At 42.5% G+C, this 20,958-nt stretch overlaps 1 protein-coding gene across 2 annotated transcripts in view; it reads right to left on the bottom strand.

Annotated features, from left to right (window-relative positions):
- AKAP8 (A-kinase anchoring protein 8) overlaps positions 1–20,958 on the bottom strand; it is a 38,863-nt gene that overhangs the window by 9,899 nt on the left and 8,006 nt on the right. For both annotated transcript variants that reach the window (XR_014491361.1, XM_083353906.1), the window contains exons 3-10: positions 20,304–20,336; positions 18,905–19,178; positions 16,692–17,208; positions 16,286–16,430; positions 15,900–15,941; positions 11,759–11,855; positions 7,191–7,332; positions 1,223–1,316 (exon numbers count right to left, since the gene is read on the bottom strand). Coding sequence is in view for 1 of the 2 variants with exons in the window: in XM_083353906.1 (XP_083210032.1) it covers positions 1,223–1,316; positions 7,191–7,332; positions 11,759–11,855; positions 15,900–15,941; positions 16,286–16,430; positions 16,692–17,208; positions 18,905–19,178; positions 20,304–20,336 (1,344 nt within the window). In the remaining variant the exon portion in view is untranslated. The remainder of the gene's footprint in view (positions 1–1,222; positions 1,317–7,190; positions 7,333–11,758; positions 11,856–15,899; positions 15,942–16,285; positions 16,431–16,691; positions 17,209–18,904; positions 19,179–20,303; positions 20,337–20,958) is intronic.

Consider the following 20,958-nt stretch of genomic DNA (forward strand, 5'->3'; position numbering starts at 1 on the left):
TATGGACTTTCTTTTTAAGTTGCCCTTGTTTAATAACCCTGGCTGGACCAGAATTTTTGTCACTAAGTGATGTGGTCCTTAGGTGAAACATCAAGTGATCATACCGTTTAACATTTCCTTCTTATTAGGCCAAAACCATGCCATCGTTAGGCCAGGATCCTGCCCTGCTGCCCTTGCTTCTGCTTCTGCTTTCCCAATCCCCACTCTTTCTGGCCATCCCGCTGTCCACTGCTTCTAGTGCTCATACTGTCCCCAGCTGACCTTCACCTTTTTCCTCCCACTGCTGACAAGGCACACCTAGTCTGCTTCTTAGTGAATCAGCTGGCTGTACAAGGCCTTGGAAAGCTTCAGAAAGGCTGTGCACAATGAGGAGCTGAAGCCAACAGGAGCCAAAGTTATTGGCTCGTCAGCAGCGAGAGGAAGATGATGAAAGTCAGCTGGGGTTGGTAGGTTGGGACAGTGAGTGCAGGGAATCCAAAAGGGCAGATGTGGGGTACAGGCAGGTGGAGGGTCTCATGCAGGTGGGCTGTTGAGTGCCCAAATTTTGATCACATGACTGCAGGGGCACTGCGTCGGATCCACCATCACCAGCTGGTGCCGTGCTGAGGCCCTGCCATTAGGGCAGGAGGGGGAAGGGAGGACGAGGGTTTATTGTGGTGCTATTGCTGTAACTTCAAATGTGGGAAACAGGGAGAGGGGGAGTGACAATGGAAGGATGACCAGATCACCACTAAAGCAGCTTGTAGCAGGATCTTCAAGGCCATTTGCCCTGAGAATGGAATGTTACCTGTTTGACACTTCAGTTTCTCAAAACATCTTACCAGCATCGCATCGGTTGGCCAGCAGACTGGTCATGGGGGAATGGAGTGGGAAATGAAAAGAACAGCTTTGTATTTTGCATGGGAATACCAGATTCCGCCTAGCTTTACCGCAACCAATTTCTTTCAGTAAAAATTCTTCTGCTTCAACCAAATGGATACCCGAGTCTTACTTTACCGAGAGACTAGACTGGGACAGGTCTGACACACTGTAACGTCTGTTATTTCATGGACTGGTTCAAAATATCATTTGTTCAGCAATGTCATAAGTGAGGACCACCTATATAGATTACTTAAACATTATTTCTCAGTGGATTAAGACCCACTGCAGCACTGTGTTCAATTTTGGGATAATAGTTAATGCATATCAAATGGTCTTCTACTCTCAATAATGTTGTTCTTACCCTTAAATGGGTCAGGCTTTGGTTTGGTACCCTCTTTCTCAGTCAGCTCTATTCGGCGCTTCCCAATTTTCTTGTTTCTGTTCACAATGTATTTCTAGGGAACAAGAGTAGATAATATTAAATATACAAGTTACTGGCCTTAAGTTATAAATAAAAGCAGCCCACTAAGGTATATTATTGCAACTTCCCCTCCAACTTTATGGCAATGCAATCTCCCCAGAAAGATCTGATCAAAATGGTTAAGCAGCAATGTACCATTTCAATTACATTTTTCCAGTGAAAGCCTTAGTTACCATTTATGAAAAGGTACAGCAGAAGCCTTTGTGGTGGCTCCAACAAATTATTTTTAGCAACAATAAACTTATTTTTACAAAAACCCATGAACTAAAATTTGTAACTGTTCAAGCAACCTTAACATTCTAATTTGGAAATTTAACTATTTAAATGAGTACTGAAATATTCAGTCTAGGTTTTATGTTACTTAGGTATTTTAAACTGCTTGGAATCTTTTTTTTAATTAATAATTTAATTTAATTTAATTTAATTTAATTTAATTTTTTAATTTAATTTAATTTAATTTAATTATTAATTCGGTTTATATACCGCCCTACTCCCGAAGGACTCAAGGTGGTTTACAAGGCAAAATTTAAAAACAATACAATATAAAATTAAAATTAAAATTAAATTAAGTCTAGCCCCCAAAAATTAAAATCATAATTTAAAAACATTAAAACCCCTCAGTCCAGACCAGATAGCTCAGAGCCAGGTTTTTAGGTCCTGCCGAAATGAACAAAGGTCAGGGGCAGTCCGGAGTTCCGTTGGCAGTTGATTCCATAGGGCAGGCGTGCCCACAGAGAATGCCCTCCCTCTGGGGATCGCCCGTCGGCAATCCTTGACCGGCGGTACCCTGAGGAGGCCCTCCCTGTGGGAGCACACAGGACGATGGGAAATTGACGCTGGCAGCAGGTGCTCCCTCAGATAATCCGGGCCCATGCCATTTAGGGCTTTATAGGTCATCACCAGCACCTTGAATCTCACCCGGAGGGCAACTGGAAGCCAAAGCAGATCGCGGAGGTGTTACATGGGAGTATCGGGAGAGTCCCATCACAACTCGCGCGGCTGCATTCTCCACCAGCTGAAGCCTCCGAGTGGTCCTCAGGGGCAGCCCCATGTAGAGAGCATTGCAGTAGTCTAACCGGGAGGTCACGAGTGCATGGGTGACTGTGTGTAGGGCATCTCGGTCCAGATAGGGCCGTAACTGTCGCACCAGGCGAACCTGGGCAAAAGCCCCCCTGGCCACGGCTCCTATATGATCTTCCAAACTGAGCCGTGAATCCAGGAGGATGCCCAAGTTGCGGGCCCTATCTGTCAGAATCCATTTATATCACATTTCATAATTGTATAGGTAGAACAACGTGCTATTACTGGGGATTCTGCCATCTCTCCGAGGGGGGGGGGAGAGGATGGTTACTAAAGCGATTTTCAAACAACAGGGGATGTTTTAACGGGGGAAGGGAGGGGGACAGACAGATCTAGTTTGTATCTTCATTTACAACTGAAAAGGGAAGCAATAACCATAAAACCAAGGAGAGTTCCCTTTCCCATGGAAGGACCTGACACCTAGCAACTGACGACAGCCTGACCAAATGGATGAGGGGAGGGACTGGAATGGGAATGGTTTATATAGGATTGAAATGTAACTTTTCTCAGATTCCGTCTTGTATTCCCACAATCGATTCCTTCCTAGTAAACATTTTCCTTTTGGACTAAACTTGCATCCAAGAGTTCTTATTTCCTAAGATGTGGATTGAGGTGGGTCCTGACAGTAGACGGAATCTGCTTTAAGAGTCAACCTGGAAGGGAAAACCTTACCGGGGGACTTTGCAACAAATACAAATGTCTGGCGACGAAGCAAGAGAGGAGGGAAGCCCCATGGAGGGGGAGTCTTCCCCCCAAATGGAATCCCAGAGACAATGGGAAACTGAAGCAGCATATTCCCCCGGGGAAGAAGCGGTGGAGCAGTACGACCGAAAACCCCGGTGGTCGATGGGCGTTGGAAGGAAAAGTGAGTGGGAAAAGGCTTCGGGAGAAAAGACCCTGAGGCGTAGTAACCACCAACTGGAATGGAGGCAAGAGATGGAGAGTTCCCTGCACGCCAGCGAGGAGGAGCGGATCCTGGAAAAGGCCATTGATCTGATGAAAGCAACCTTGAGTTCACTGAGGGAGGAGAGAGCTGAAAATCGCAAACGAGGCAGCGCCTGGGGACGCAACTGGAAAGGTAACGGAGGGGATCCAACACCTGAAACCCCGGGGCCATCCAATGGAACAGGAATTGCTGCCTCAGCAGTACCCACCCCCCCCAGAACCACAGATGGGGACCAGGATGAGGAGCAATACCGGCCACGGCGCAGACAACGCTCCAGCCAAAGACTCCCGCCCCTGGAAGTCAAATTCAAGGGGGAGCCATCACGACTGGGATTTTTCCTAACCCAAGTCCTCAGCTACATGGAAGAGTATGGACGGGACATCCCCAGTGACAAAACACGCATCCGAATTGTGCAATCTGTCCTGGACGGGATGGCTGCAGACTGGGTGGTGAACTTGCATGACTCCAACGCCCCACAACTCAACGACTTCAACCGATTCATGTCATCTTTGAGGCGACGGTTCGAGGATCTTTGGCTGACCGTAAGGCCCGGGAGAGAATCAAAACGGTGAGGCAGGGCAGGCGAGCAGTGGCTGATTATACCCAAGAATTCTGAGCCATTGCCAGCAAGCTGAACTGGCCAGAAGACATCCTCCTTAGCCATTTCAAAGACGGTCTGAACTACGACCTGTATGATGCTTGCCTGCCTCGAGGAGACCCACCCCACCTTGACGACTACTGAAGAGACACCGCAGAGGAAAACCATGGGGCTGCCTGCCACCCGAGCAAACACGCGAGGGGGAAAACCCACCAGCCACAGCCAAAAAATCAACAAGTTGCTTCAACTGCGGGAGAGAGGGCCACCGTGCTGCAGAATGTCGTTCAAAAGCCCCCCCACGAAAACCAGAGGCATCATCCTCCAAGAAGCCGGGGAAGCCCCAAGGCAACACAAAAGAATCTTTCATGAAGGGGACAGAGGCTGTAGAGTCCACAATTCCTGCCAGGAACTGGGACTGGACTCCGGCCTGCACCGCAGGGACTGTGGACAACTCGGAAGACAGCTCAGAGGGAGAACCATTGGTAAGTGGACCCCTTCCACCCATACTTAAGACAGTGACTATATTAGCTTCCCCTATGCCTGAAGCAGCCAAAATAAAGGCTCTGATAGACTCTGGGTGCATCCGCTGCCTTATCAGCCCAACGCTGGTGGAGAGATTGAGCATCCCAGTGAGGAGGCTAAAACATCCAATCTCTTTTAGTCAATTAGATGGGACAATAGCAGGGGGAGGACCAGCCACCCTAGCCACTTTACCAATCCACCTATCACTGGGGCCCCATGAGGAGGACATAACGTTTATAGTGGCTCCAGGCATGGAATGCCCAATGATCCTAGGACTGGAATGGCTGAAGAAATGGAACCCCGGGATAAACTGGAGGACAGCAGAACTCAACTTCCCAAAGGGGGGGCAGAAGAACGTAGACTCCAAAAGCACCCCCCCCCAACCCAGAGGGAGGAGACAGCAGCAGTGGGGAAAGAGAAGGGATTACCAGTGATACCGGAGGAATACAGGGACCTGGCTGAGGTTTTCAGTGAGGAAAGAGCAGGGGGTAACACCTCACCCCCCCATAGTTAACGATGGAAAAGATTGGTTAGTCTGAGATGCCGGTATGCACAGCCACTCAGTCTTGGCAGGATTGAGACGAAGCCTGTTTCTCACCATCCAAACACGAACCGCCTCCAGGCAACGGGACATCAAGTCGAGGACATCACTGGGTTGGTTCGGGGTGGAAAGAAAAAGCTGGGTATCATCAGCATACTGATGATACCCCACCCCGAAACCACGAATGAGCTCACCCAGCGGCTTCATATAGATGTTGAACAAGAGGGGAGGACCGACCCGAGGAACTCCACAAACGAGAGGCCTCGGGGTGGACCTCTGCCCTCCCGTCAACACCAACTGCGAGCGGCCCAGGAGGTAGGAGAACCACTGTAAGTGCCACCCACTCCCAACCACCTGAGACGCTGCAGTAGGATACCATGGTCAATGGTATCAAAAGCCGCTGAGAGGTCTAATAGGACTAGGACAGAAGAACAGCCCCTGTCCCGAGCCCGCCAGAGATCATTCACTAGCACAACCAATGCCGTCTCCGTGCTGTACCCGGGCCTGAAACCGATTGGTACGGGTCCAGATAATCAGTTTCCTCCAGGAACAGAGGGAGCTGAAGTGCCACCACGCTCTCAACCACCTTCGCAAGAAAGCGAAAGTTGGAGACTGGACAATAGTTGTTCAAAATAGCAGGGTCCAAGGCAGGCTTCTTGAGGAGGGGCCTCACCACCGCCTCCTTCAAGGCGGCAGGGAAGGTACCCTCCGTCAAAGAAGCAGTTATTACTGCCTGGAACCAGCCTCGTGTCTCCTCCCGGGCTGCATACACCAGCCAGGAGGGGCACGGGTCCAATAAACACGTGGCGGAACTCAGTCTCCTCATGATCCTGTCCACCTCATCTGGGGTCACAGGATCGAATTCACTCCAGGTAACATTCTCTAGACCGCTCGATTCCTCCACATCAGACTCTGCCCAGTCAGAATCCAAACCGGCTCGAATCTGAGCGATTTTGTCCATCAGATGATAGCTAAGCTCCTTGGCCCGCCCCTGCAAGGACTCCTCCCTCACCTCCTGATTAAGGAGGGAGCGAGTCACCCTAAACAGGGCGACCAGGCGATTATCTGCGGATGCGATGAGGGCAGCAAAGTAATTAGACTTCGCTGTCCTCATTGCCGCGAGATAAGACCTTGTAAAGGTTCTTAACCGCAATCGGTCAGACTCAGACCGGCTGGATCTCCAACAGCTCTCTAGACCTCATCTCTGATGCTTCATTTCCCAGAGCTCCACAGAAAACCATGGAGCCCACCGGGATCTGTGCCGGGTCAAGGGTCGCAAGGGTACAACACAGTCGAGCGCCTCGATGGCAGCCCTTTCCCAGGCATCCACCAAGGCGTCGGCCGGGCTTTGAGCGAGGGGGATAGGTATAGACCCAAGCGCCGTCTAGAACCATTCCGGATTCATTAGGTGCCTGGGGCGGAACCACCTGGTCGGTTCCGCAGCCCAGCAGCGGGGGGTGGCATAGCGGAAGACCAACCGCAGGAGGTGATGATCGGACCATGACAGGGGGACAATAGTTGGCGAGCCCCCTCCCAGATCATCAAACCACTGCCCAGATAAGAAAACTAGGTCGAGAGTGTGTCCTCCCCCATGAGTCGGACCCTGAATTACTTGGGTCAGTTCCATGGCTGTCATGGAGGCCATGAACTCCCGGGCCAACTCAGATGACCCTCCCAGAGAAGGCAGGTTAAAGTCGCCCAGAACTATAAGTCTGGGAAACTCAACCATCAACCCTGAGAGGGCGTCGAGAAGCTCGGGCAGGGCCGTTGCTACACAGCTGGGCGCCAGGTATGTTAGCAACAAGCCCAACTGAGCCCCAGGGCCACACCTTAGGAGGGATTCACTCCCACCTATCTGTACAATAGTGGTCTCCTGCAGACATAAGGTCTCCCTTATAACTACCGCCACCCCACCGCCCCTGCCCTGAGCCCGCGGCCGATGTAACACACAGAAACCTGGAGGGCAAAGCTCAGTCAAAGGGACACCTCCCTCTGAGCCCAACCAGGTTTCTGTAATGGCGCGAGTGGTTGCAATAAATCTAACTAACAATAATAACAAATGTTTTAATAGTTTTACACTTTTTTGAATAATTAATTAAACTGTTCAACGGTGCAGACAGGTAATTATTTATATGAATTTAGAATTTCTCTGAAGATGTACCTGAAGGAATTCTACTGTCTTATCAGGTAACTTGGTCCCAATGTATCGCAAGACTTCTTTATGAAATTTGCTTTGTAAATGTTTCTCCATTTCTTCATCCTCAAAAGTTCGGAACTTACAGATAGAGCAGGCAAACTGTATTCTATAAGAAACCATTTTGTTACAAAATGCAGTTTCAAAAATATGAAGCATTATGAAGTTAAATTTGTAAAAAGAAATTAAGCACAATTCATTCCATTTTTTGAGAAATCTAAGACCTAGTTTAATTTTGAAGTGTTTTCTCCAACATAATATACAGCATTTTAATAAAGCAAATACAGCACGTATCTGGGTTAAAAATGCCCTGATCTAAGGTTGACCCACAGTTAAGAATGGAGCCTATTATAGCAAAATTCAAGTTACGGTAAATATTAAATGGTACAAATTAAATACACAACAAGTTGTTCATTATGCAATACTACTTACATAGTGTTATACAATACCACGGTTCTGTCCTACATACACATTCGACTTAAGGACAGACCTTAGGAATGGAACACGTTCTTAAACTGGGGACTCTTTATAGTACACCCCTAGATTGATGTTGAATTTTCATTTTACCATTATAAAAGAAACAATGTTTTAGCAGTATTTTTTTTCTACAAGACACGTATCTTTACTCTCATAGAGTAAAAACACTGCATTAAGTTCTGTATTACATTCATTTTTATAGCAACCCAATTAAAAATACATCTGAATGTTTATGATGTTTTTGCTTGATCCTAAAACAGCAACACACAAAATTACAAACACAAAAATGTTAGAATAACCTAAAAACATATTATTAAACAACAGCATTTTAAGGTTTTCCACTTTCTTATATTACATGCATTTAGTCTATACAGTCAATTAGGCAAATATTATAGAGTAGACTTATTATAGAATAAAACTAAATAAAAAAAATCCCAGTTTTAAAATTAGTCATTTGTGTTGTATGTGTGTTTTCATATTTTTTCATATTATTGAACAATTCAGATTTAAGCATACTCTTTTTAACAATAGAATTCCAAACTAAGTTTAATTTAGTGTTTTTTGACAATACACTTTAAGCATTTATTGGACTTTTTGATTTTAGTGCCACTGAAATTCCTTATTAGAAGTATGAAAAAATTCAGTTGTAACTTGCAAGCCAGTAACACATTTTTTAAAAACAAAACTTTAGAATAATGTGATGCAGTTACATTGCTTATGTAACATTTGATATAACAAGTTTCACTTTTTTCTGTAAGCCACAGGAAGATAGTTTTAAAAATGTGAAAGTAATATTAGTGTAATATAAATGTTTATTTTGTATATATTGATACTTCAGCAAATATTAGTAAGAGTTGAAATAATTACCCTATGAATGGGGATACAATTAAGGAGTTTGAATACTATATATTTATGGATCTGTTACATCTTTGCAGAAATCTATTATTAAAACATACTTAGATCAGTTTCTGTATTCTTAAGATATATACCTTATCATCTATATTCCTAGTATTTGTAGATGTATCAAACACCTGACTAGATGATAAATTACATGCTTCAAACCACACATAACCGACTGATAAGGTGATCCAATCAAAATAGAGTTAACACCATTCCCAACCACCAATCAAATGATATTTCCCAAAAAGCAATAGGCAGTTCCAAGAAGGTTCCAGGGTATTTGCACTATTCAGGTGATTCGGAGGGCACAAATAAACCTCCAAGCGACCTCAATGACTCTCAGAAAAAGTGCTAACAACCAATGACTGCAAGGAATATAAATCCTTCCACCCTCCATCATTCAGCCAGAACTGAAGAAGCTTCTTGGATGAGAAGGAAGACATCTTCAAGGAAAAACAAAGTCCAACTGCCTTTTGAAAAAGTACCTTTGCTTATTTAGTGATCTGCCTTGAGTTGGTGGAGTCAAAATCTCCTCCTAAATTACCGCCTATACTAGGTTTGGTGGAGGTTTGTTGCATGGTCCAGCCACAGCTGGGCTTAGTACTACTGGAATACAAATGTATTAAGTATGTTCAGTTATGTTGTTCTGAATACATCTGTGGTACTCAGAATCCAAATATAGGAGAACATCTACAATTACAAGAGGCCTATATTATAAGACCTTACAGAAAGATAAACCTCCACAATTGTCATCAGTGAGGTAAAAAAGACAACAAAATTGCTATCCAAAGTAGGAAGCCTGCCTCCACAACTGTGACAGTTACTAACAGAAGCAGGGAAGGTCATAAACCATATAAATGCCAAGCAAAACACTCAAAACTATCAAAATGAACAAGCAACACATTATTCTTGTGGCACTCAGAAGACAGTTGGCTTCATACAGAATACTGCAAAAAGCAGCTCTCGCTCCAAAATATCAAGCATGGGAACATTCTAGTGCCACACGCACCAATGCTGTATGTTACTCACAAAAATGATAGCAAACAATCCAGGGTGTTTTCTTCTGACTATGATTTCAGAAATTTAGAATGTTTCAAACTAGTGGTAACTAATCATATGAATGTTTTAATAATACTGTAATATATATTTTTATACCAGAGAAGCACACAAACTCGTTGCGGGTTTCTATATATCCCACAAATGTTTGGATATAAACCATAAAGGTTGAATAATTGTCAACAAAGTATATTACAGTGAGCAGTGCTTTTTTTCTAAAAAAAAAAAAAAAAGGTGCTGGAACTCTCATCTTGGCAGGCGCAGGAGGCAGGGTGGGGCAGCGCTGCTGCAGCGCTGCTGCGGACGCGATGAGGGCAGCAAAGTAGTTAGACTTCGCTGCCTCCATCGCCACGAGATAAGACCTCGTAGAGATTTTTAGCCGCAATCGGTCAGATTCAGACCGGCTGGACCTCCAACAGCTCTCTAGGCCCCGTCTCTGACGCTTCATCTCCCGGAGGTCCGCAGAAAACCATGGAGCCCACTGGGATCTGCGCCAGGTCAGGGGTCGCATGGGGACAACACGGTCGAGTACCTCCGTGGCTGCCCTTTCCCAGGCCTCCACCAAGGCATCGACCGGGCTGTGAGCGAAGGCGGCAGGCACAGACCCAAGCGCCACCTGGAACCGTTCAGGGTCCATTAGGCGCCTGGGGCAGAACCACCTGGTTGGTTCTGCAGCCCGGCGACGGGGGGTGGCAAAATGGAAGGCCAGCCGCAGGAGATGATGATCGGTCCATGACAGGGGTATAATAGCTGGAAAACCCACTCCCAGATCATCTAGCCACCGACCAGATAAGAATACAAGGTTGAGTGTGTGACACCCATGAGTCGGGCCCTAAATTACTTGGGTCAGGGCCATGGCCGTCATGGAGGCCATGAACTCCCGAGCCAACTCTGACGAGCCCCCCAGAGACGGCAGGTTAAAGTCCCCCAGAACCGTAAGTCTGGGGAACTCCACCACCAACCCTGAGAGGATGTCGAGGAGCTCAGGCAGGGCTGCTGCTATGCAGCTGGGCGAGAGGTACGCCAGCAACAAACCCAACCGAGCCCCAGGGCCACATCTCAGGAGGAGTGACTCACACCCGAGTATCTGGACAACGGTGGCCCCCCGCGGTGGCCCCCCGCAGACATAAGGTCTCCCTCACAACTACCGCCACACCCCCGCCCCTACCCTGAGCCCGAGGCCGGTGAAGCACACCTGGTGGACAAAGTTCGGTCAGAGGGACACCTCCCTCTGGCCCCAACCAGGTCTCCGTAATACAAGCCAGGTCCGCACGCTCCTCCTCAACCAAATCTCAAATGAGGGGAGCCTTGGTAACTACGGACCTGGCATTAAAACACACTAGTCTGAGCTCAGGGGCCTGCTCGTCCCCGTTCCCGTAAACATGGGTCAAATCTGGAGGGTCAGAGCGCACCACCGCTTGAATAATCGTATCAAGTGTTGTCACCTTCTCACCAAGCTGCTTGGCAATAGTCTTGTAGCCCCTTCCAGCCTTGTGTAGGTCTAGAATCTTGTCCCTGACATCCTTGGACAGCTCTTTGGTCTTGGCCATGGTGAAGAGTTTGGAATCTGATTGATTGATTGCTTCTGTGGACAGGTGTCTTTTATACAAGTAACAAGCTGAGATTAGGAGCACTCCCTTTAAGAGAGTGCTGCTAATCTCAGCTCGTTACCTGTATAAAAGACACCTGGGAGCCAGAAATCTTGCTGATTGATAAGGGGTCAAATACTTATTTCACTTATTAAAATGCAAATCAATTTATCACTTTTTTGAATTGTGTTTTTCTGGATTTTTTGTTATTCTGTCTCTCACTATTAAAATAAACCTACCATTAAAATTATAGACATGATTTCTTTGTCAGTGGGCAAATCTACAAAATCAGCAGAGGATCAAATATTTTTTCCCTCACTGTACATTAAAAATGATAATTAAGTACAGCAAATAACTTGAAAATAATTAGTGATATGTAATTATACATTTATCTTTATCTATAAATTAGTTTAATTTTTCTCTTCATCCCACCCACTAGATTTTGATATGTAGCTAGGTAAGTACAATCTTATGCATCCTTATTTTAGTCCAATTTTTATTTGTTTTAATTACCTGTCCATTGCACGGTCACGCATTCTATCCCTTTGCCTCTGTTTCTCTTTTCTTTGTTTTGTCTCTTCATCATCATCATCACAGCCATCACCAGTTGCTACAGAAAGTTATATTTCAGAGGCAACATTCATTTGTTTTAGAACATTTTTTTAAAAATTCTACATATCCTCTTTGACCTATGTATTGATAATCTTGAGGGAATATTAAGAATTACCACAATTTCATGCCTAATGTAATTTCAAACATTTATTTATAGCTCATAGACTCAAACGCATATGGATAATCTTAACACAAATACGAAGCTGCCTAATTGACTTTGGCTAATCTGAAAAGATAAGCAGTTTCAGACCTGTTTAATACCTGGATAGGAGATCACCAGGAAACAGCAGGGCTGTTCATTAGGCTGAGAAATCAAAGTAAACATAAGGAAAGATGGCAGTATAACGTAGTTGTTAAGGTGTTGGGCTAGAAGCAGGGTGACTTAGTTCACACATAGCCAGAAAAAGCTTCTAGGTTACTTTCTCTTTCAGACCAACCTACCTCACAGGACTTTTGTGCAGAAAAACAAATGGGAGGACTTTTTTTTGCTACCCTGAGCTTCTAAATAAAAGACAGGTTATAACTCAGTCATTCAATCTTACTGACAAAGAAAATTACATATTTTAATTTATGATGTCAGTAGGAGCTGAATTTGACTAAAAGGTGCTTCAATTTTGATAAACTAACAACAAATAAAATACTGATTTCAGTTTATCTGAGGTGTTGCTTATAAGCATTTAAGACAGAAGTAACCAACTATTTTGGAATAGTAGGCACATATAGAATTTTGAGACCAAGATAACAAGAATGTTACCATGGACAAAGTTGCCACTTTTAAAACATTCATTAGCAGTAATTCTCTGGACACAGTCACTTATTTTATTTTCTAAGGGCCTCTGAGATTTTTAGTGGAAGTCAGAGATACTAATGGAAAAATGGATCGTTCTTGAGGCTGATGGTTGTCATTTAGACTTTTTTCTGTTAAAAGAATCTAAAGATATAAACTAGATGAGGAAGGAAGTTTAGTGAACACCAAGGAACCTGTTCAAGGTTTACAGATATCTGGTGTATTATTACAATATATGGTCATAGGCTCAAGTATAATGAGCCTATGACCATGGTTATAGACAAAAAGGCTATTATTATATTCTAACAAACTAAAATGAAATCTTGATTGGGCAGACTAATTGAGGGAAAATGAAATCTGTTATTTGGGAATCTCACTGAATTAAACAGAGGTCATTCTGGAGATTTGCATCATTTGTGGATTTCATTATACCATAGCAGAAATTTGTTTTACTGAATCCAAAGTTTGTTATATCAAAATCTAGTAAACCTATCCAACAATTGTACAACTCATGCATTTATTAACTATTCTTTAAAAAAAAACTGCATTCTGAGCATGGAAGCATGGATACTAGAATGCTATCCCCCCAAAGAAATAATAGGGGTTCATTCTAAAGTTAATTTATGGTTCCAAGTGAAAAGAAACGTAGGTGTTTCAATTGCATCTATATATCTTACCATACTTTTTCCTTTGAGAGCTTCCTTTCCTCTTTTATACTCCTTTAAAAAAGAGAAGAAACAACACATTAATTCTACAGTTATAGAGGAATTTATTGATTGAAAAATATTTACAAGAAATACAACTTCTGAAAATTCAACTTTAAAGGCAGCATTTGTAAACCACTTTCTACAAGAATGCTGACAAATAAGACTAATTTTATCAATTCAAATATAAATAACTTATATTCATTTATTTCAACTACAGATTAAATCCTGCATCTTTATTTAAATTATAGCCTTTTCTATTTTTCTATTTGAAGATGTATTCATTCCATTGTACAAATTCAGACACAAGATAAGCAGCCCATATTTAAAGATTATGGAAAGCACAACTGGAGTTTCTGGAGGAGCATGTAGTTCAGAACTAATGGAAAGAAAGGATTTCAGGATTCACATGTGTTCTTTTCAAGCATGCTTTGCAGAGTAAACAATATTAAGCTCAATCTGCATTTAGCTTACATGTAGCACAATTGTCTCAGAATTGGAATGACAATGTGGACATGAGATAAAAATCCTCTTTTCAGATAAATGAACTGTACTGACAGTGCTGGTTACATGCAGACAATGGTAGGCAACCATGAAATTATCTTCAACATTACAACTGATTTTCTCAAGAGGCAATAATGCTTGCAGTACCCTACAATGAATTAGCTTTTAGCTGCTAGACCAGTCTTTGCTTATCTAATGATAGGATGGGAACCAACTATTTTTCCAAAAATGAAATGATGATTATATCCTGCCTTTACTTTTTATTATTTTAGGTACTGTAGATCAGGGCTTTTCAACCTTTTCACCCATTGTACCACTTTTAGGATATGGCAACATCCAAGTACCACCAGTCGCCTAGCAAGGTGTCAAAAACTTGACCCCCCAAAAAGGGAAAAAAGTGATGAAGTACAGGTAGTCCTCAACTTACAACAGTTCGCTTAGTGACTGTTCGAAGTTACAACGGCACTGACAAAAGTGCCCCACAAGCCACACCCGAGCAAGACACCTGCCTGCCCGCCCAGTGGCGCTCTTCCTCCTGTCCGAGGTTTTCATTGTTGTGAGCATTTCTGTTGAGGATTGGCAGCAGGGGTGGGGTAGGGGTGTTTGGTTTTTATTTCCCCCGTCTGCTGGGTGGTTGTAGCAGGTTTTGGTCACTTCACACGACCCTGGGACACTGTGACTTTCATAAACATGAATCAGTTGCCAAGCATCTGAATGTAAATCACAAGACCCTGGAGATGCTGCAACATTCCAGCTGATCGGTGCTTCTTCTGGGCTCAGCAGAAGTGCCAGGATCAATGCCGAGCTCCAGCTGGAGCCTGGCGCTGATCCTGGCGCTTCCGCTGAGCCCTGACAGCCCTGCAGCTCCAGCCGTCTCTTGCTCAGGCTTGTGCGGTGCTGCCACCGGTTCAGCTCATTCCCCTGCCCTGCTACCACTTTTCTAGGATGGTTGCGTACCACCTGCCAGGTGCCAATGTACCACAGGTGGTACCCGTACCACAGGTTGAAAAGCCCTGCTGTAGATAATGATGCTGCCTCAAGCAGCTGATCCAGCTGTTCTCACCGTGGTCCAGAGCAACACGGTCCAGAGCTGGAACTTTTCAAGACATTTCATCTCTGGAGACAGAATGATTTTGCACGTGACTTGTAGCATTCTCAGAATGCACAAGAATTACAATTCCTCAAATTCCTAGCAAGCATAATTACAGTCATGTTGGTTGGAACATAAGAGTTGTAGCCTCAACAAATCTGGAGGCTGTGCTTGATCATGTTATCTTTCAAATTAGAAATCTAAAAAAAGAATGAAGCAATTACTCTGTGTGCTATGAAGAGCAAATGCTTTCTTTTTACTCTGTATTGAATTACAGGTAGTCCTTGCTTAACTGACAGTAACTGGGGCCAGGTGCTCCAGTACTAAACAACACAGTGGTAAAGAGCAATGTCATGTGACCGCACCAACATATGATAGCAGTTCTGGGTGTCCCACCCGCCATCATTAACTGAATCATGCACCAATCACATGTGATCACATGAACATCATTTGTAATCTCCTGCTAGTTTCCCCATGAATTTGTTTGTCAAAAGCTGGTGGTAAAGGTTGTAGTAGAAAAGACATGACTGTAGAACACTGTGACATAATTACGAGCCAGGTGCCAACTTCATGAATTACAATCACATGACCCTAGGGACAGTGCAACAATCACAATGAGGACCAATTGTAAACCCCCCCACCCCCCATTCAGTGCCGGTAACCACTTTGAACAGTTGCTGAACAAGTGATTAAATAAGGTCTATCTGTATATTTCTTGGACATTAAATTTCTAAGAAACAAAAGGTTTAAAGAAATAAAAATGGGAAATTGCACTGTTATAATTTCAATGGTTTTAGAAACTGCATATGGCCCATGATGAACATACTGTATATTATTCACACTTGTTCTATCAATAGAGTAACTTAAACAATATTTATATAACTTTAGCTTCAAAGACATGTTAAAAAACAACAAATTAAACTATTTTTTTTTCTTATTTGGGAAATTTACTTACACCTTTATCTCCTTCATCTGCTGACTTGTCTTCTTCACCATCATCTGTCAATACATAAGATATAAAATCACTGAGAATAAATGGCTTCTATTCTTCAATGGTCCAAATAACAGTATCAGTCTAAAGCAATAGTACCATTGTTTCTCACTAACCGATTAAAAACTGCACAAGATCTCCTTTATGAACTATTTTCATCTAGCTATGAAAAATGAGATTATTAAAAATGACTAGATTATAAAAAAAATGACAGTGCTATGAAGTTCTGAGTTTCAGAGAAGCATTTATACTGAATGGGGATGTTGCCAAGGTATATTATAATAGATTAGAAGCTAGGTATTAGGGTCAGCAAATAATGCATCCAGATCTCAAAATAAAATCGAATGTTTACCATTGTCAGAGTCATCTCTTTCACTTTCTGTCTTTGCCTGCTTGCTGTCTGGTTCCTCTCCACTTTGGGGTTGTTTCCGCTTGTATAACCCACCTTCGTTATCCGAACGTCCACCCAGACGACCACGAAAAGCTCTCCTCTTGGGCTAGAGACAAGTTGAACAAAACATTCTTGACCCACTTATTGACACCAGCAGTGTACCAGAGAATATTTTAAGAATGCTTCTTGCTATTCTTTTCTGATGAAAAATTAAAAAATTGCCAAGGAAAGTCAAAAAATAAGCTTGTGTGCATTTGACAATGTAAAAACGATAAGCCAATCACAACTTTCTTATTTACTAAAGTAATCTCATATATAATTATTAAAATAGCTATGAGAGTTCCTAGTATTAGCTTGTTAAACTTACTCTGCCACGTGTCCTGCTGAATCCATAGGGCATGTTCCCAGGAATCCTTCCCATTCCTTGCATTCCCATCATGCCATAATCATAATCCCCATAGTTGCCATACTCTCCATAGTCGCCATAGTCTCCATAATCACCATAATCCCTATACTCAGGGACCAGTGCTCGAGAAAAGAGTGATGGAAGCCTGTTAGGTCCAGGTCCTCCCATATTCCTCCCGCCCATGTAATTCATTTCATTCCAGTGTGTAGACAGCCGTTCTGTACTTGAGGGCATGAAGCGGTCACGATTGAAAGTGTTTGGACGACCTCGATTTTGGCCCCTCCCTCTAACAAAACCATAGTTGTTTCCTCTGTTACCAGGTTGTTCTCTGCGGTTACCAGGAGCATCATAGTGACTTCCAAAAGTATCATTCCGATCTAATCCAACTTCATTATAGTTATAGCTGGTTCTGTACAGATCACGGTCAGGTACTGCAGCTCTAGAGTCGTATGATTCAAAAGATTCAAATCTGAAAGAGCTGTATCACAAGTAAAGAATCTAGTCAGCAGCTAAGAGAGATTTTAAAGAACTACCAATTCCCATGCTGGGATTGTTCCAGTTTAGTTGTAACAATGCAGTCTATTCAACAGCTGATTATCTGTCATGTGCAGAAATCACAGCCATCAATCACTGACAGGTTTTGAAGTAGTTAGGCTGAGAATGAACTGCACCTGAGAGCCTGGAGCTCTAAGCAGTCAGAACTCATAACATAGGCAAAACAGATCAGTCATCTGATGTATTGGACAACAGTTTTATACATAAGATTTATGAGTAAACACTCCATATTTTTATCAGGTGCTCAAGGCAGTAAGACCTTGAGGAGACCCGAACTCATTGATAACCTCACATTGCAATGAACAAAGACATACATTCAATTTCATAGCTATTAAGATTGTTGGCAAAGCAGGTACAAAAACAGCCAGGGAATTGATTGAAGTTTGGGAAATGGGTCCCTTGTCAGTCACCAGGAATGCTGATTTACCACCATCTTATCAGGTACTTAGGAGCCGAGGGCTTAGCAGCCCAAGGAAACAACAGCCAATTGCCAGCCATTAACACACCAATCAATCAATAGGAAGGTGCCACGTAAATACGCCACATAGAACAGCGTAAAGCAGACATGTCAAATTTGCAATGTCACGTGACGTCGTGCAACGCCTTTTCGCCATTGCCGGCAATGGGGTGGTCGTGGCTTCCAGATGATGCGTCCAGCCACGGGCCGGCAGTTTGACACCCCTGGCATAAAGCATGTATTCTAACAGAGAGAAGTTCCCTGAAGATGGGTTCCAGCACGTGTATGAAAGCTCGGAAAAGTAAATCTCTAGTCGGATCTTGCTCAAGGCAGTATAGGGAATACTCTATCACCTCATTTCATTCCACAACTATTCTGATAGGTTGGCTTGAAGATATTATCTGTCCGATGCAAACTTCCAGGCTCACTTTGGACCTTCCAACACCTTTTCTGCTACACCATGCTGGCAGTTCCATTTTTTCCCCATGGATTGCTACCAATTGAGTTATCTGAAGGGTCAGAAAGGAAGGTCTATGACCAAGAAATTCGTTCAGATGGATTATTTCTCCTTTCCCACAGTTTCCTTATTTTAAAATAATATTATATAATATTTATATTTAATTTTGTTAAAAAAACTCAGGTAGCAACTTTAAGGGGACTATTATTCTAAAAGGCTGTAATGATATATCTGGAAAAGCAGAACACTACTTACTAAGGGTTGAAACAGTGCAATAATTCTGATTTGATTTGGAAAAGGCACTTCAAAATATGCAGGACGGCAAGCTCAAAACCAGTAATGTGACTCATGGTTAAAGTTATGTAATCAATTATCAGTGCAGCATTTGCACCCTAAGTATTATGAAACACTTCTTCCAAATCAAACCTAAAGGACTATACCACTATTAATATCAATATATGAAATAGCAATTATTATTATCACAAGTCAGAGAGGGAGGGAGGGAGAACTGGTTTTCTTGGCAATATTTTTCAAAGTGTTTTGCCTTCCTAGGGGTGAAAAGAAATGATTGGTCTGAGGTCACCCAGCTGCCTTCACGCCTAAGGCGGGACTAAAACTTAAGCTTCCTGGTTTCCAGCCTGATATCTGTAATCACTATACCAAAAATGGTTCTTAAAAATTGATTAAAAATAAAATTTAAATTACCTTCCCTGATCTTCCATGCCTTCTCCAGCATTGCCAGGGTTTTCCTTTGATAGCATATCCAAACGCTGGTTTATTTTTGCTATGATGGAATCAGAGTTTTCTGCCTCCAGTGTTCCAGTATTGTAATTTACAACTGGCATACTAGTACCAATTGTCATGTCAGAAGCTTTAGAAGTATTCCAGGTAGTTGGGGGAACAGCAGCATCATAGTTATATGTGGGACCCGTGGTAGTATTACTGGCTTGAGCACCATAATAATCATACCCTTCATAACCTGGTTAAAAAATAGATAAGTCTAGATTGCACAATCAAACAAAAACAGAACTTACAAGCTTGCACCTAAATTAATGGAAATCAACACCATATCAAAAATCATACACATCTTCTAATAAAACAGACAAAAATATTTATTAGCTGAATACTGTTCATTGTTTTAAGACCAGAATCTGTGTTAAATGATATGCCCATAGATTTACAGTATCAGGTAGAGATTATACTTTCAAAAATATAACTATCACAGAACTGTCATAAATGTTCATAAAAGAACATTTATCTCACACATAGCTTTTTGAAAGGATTTCAAAAGTAATGTTAGGAAGTAAAGCATTACTTTACAGAAAGACTAGTGGAAGCTTGGACCCAACTTCCAGTAGAGTCAATCATCGGTAACTGACTTTAAGCATGCTTGGGATAAATATATTTTGTCATCCAAGAAAAAATTAAAAATAAATAAAAATAGTAATAATAAATAAATAAAAATTTAATAATTAAAAATATTTTTTTTTAAAAAAAGAAAACAAAAATGAAAAACTCAAAAGGCAAGACTCGATGGACCAATTGGTCTGTTTGGGCCATTCGTTTTCTATGTTGCTAAGGGTAAAACACAACATTATAAACTACAGTGGACCAAAATATGTCCAACATATCTTGATGGCATCTATTAGCCTCCTTGTCACACTAGAACTTTTAAAGTTTAGTATAACAAAATAATCCTATTTATTCGGAGCAATATTTATGGTCCCATATATATTTCAATGAGATGGTAAAGAATAGCTATGGGTCATAATCCACCTTTTGGTAAATCCAGTCCCTTCCAGCAGACACCTGATGAATTTGAGACCTTCCTGGAACCCACTGCCACACCTTCCCTTTCCAAATGTTCTATCTCATCATTCTGCACTGAAAATTGAAATTTTTGAAAGGGATGCCTCGTTGCTATACGTTGATCTTATTTCACTAAGTTAATATATTGGGACAGAGTTCAAAATGAGAGAGACGTGGATTTATGTAGTTTATATAAGTAAAGTGGATATCACTTTATTTCTTAAAAAAAGTGGAGAAATGCCTGATTCTCCTTCAGTGAAAAACAAAACTTTCGAAAAGTAAACAAAACACATACCTTGCCAACTTCCCATGTTTGTGGCATATGTACCTTAATGAGACACAGAGACAAAGTTTATTTCTACCTTAAATACATCAAAATCTTTTATTTATCAAATGTACATAGCCATTCATCTATCCAAAGAACGGAAATACATATTTCAGCCCAAATGTATAAATCAATTGGAGAAAAAAAATGGGTAAAATTTCATTATCAACTCATACAAACACATTCAGACTAGGCCCAAACACCACTAACCTTATTTTGACTTTAGAGCCTGGGGAACTGCCAATATTCACAGCCTTCCAGAAGGCTAACAGGGTCAGGGCTATTTGTATCTCCAGAGGGAGGCTGCTTTACAAGCCCCATGACAGAAAAAGTACACTCCCTGGGGCCCATCAAGTGCCGCTACTTCACTAAGTGGATTCAAACATACCCAAACTTGACAGGACAGCTCAAAATGTTGGAAATAAGTGGTCCTGCAGGTAACCTGGCTCCACGGCATATAGTGTTTTAAAAATGATATCCAACATTGAACTGCACCCAGAAGCTGGTTGGAAGCCAGCGTTTAACATGTAATTGTGCAAAGATTCTCCTGGCTATGGTTGCCACCTGCAACCTGAGCTGGAGCCATGAATCCAGGAGATTCCCCTCTCCCCTTGATTGTGCATCA

This window comes from Vipera ursinii (assembly GCF_947247035.1).
Source record: "Vipera ursinii genome assembly, chromosome: 2".
NCBI classification, from domain to species: Eukaryota; Metazoa; Chordata; class Lepidosauria; order Squamata; family Viperidae; genus Vipera; species Vipera ursinii.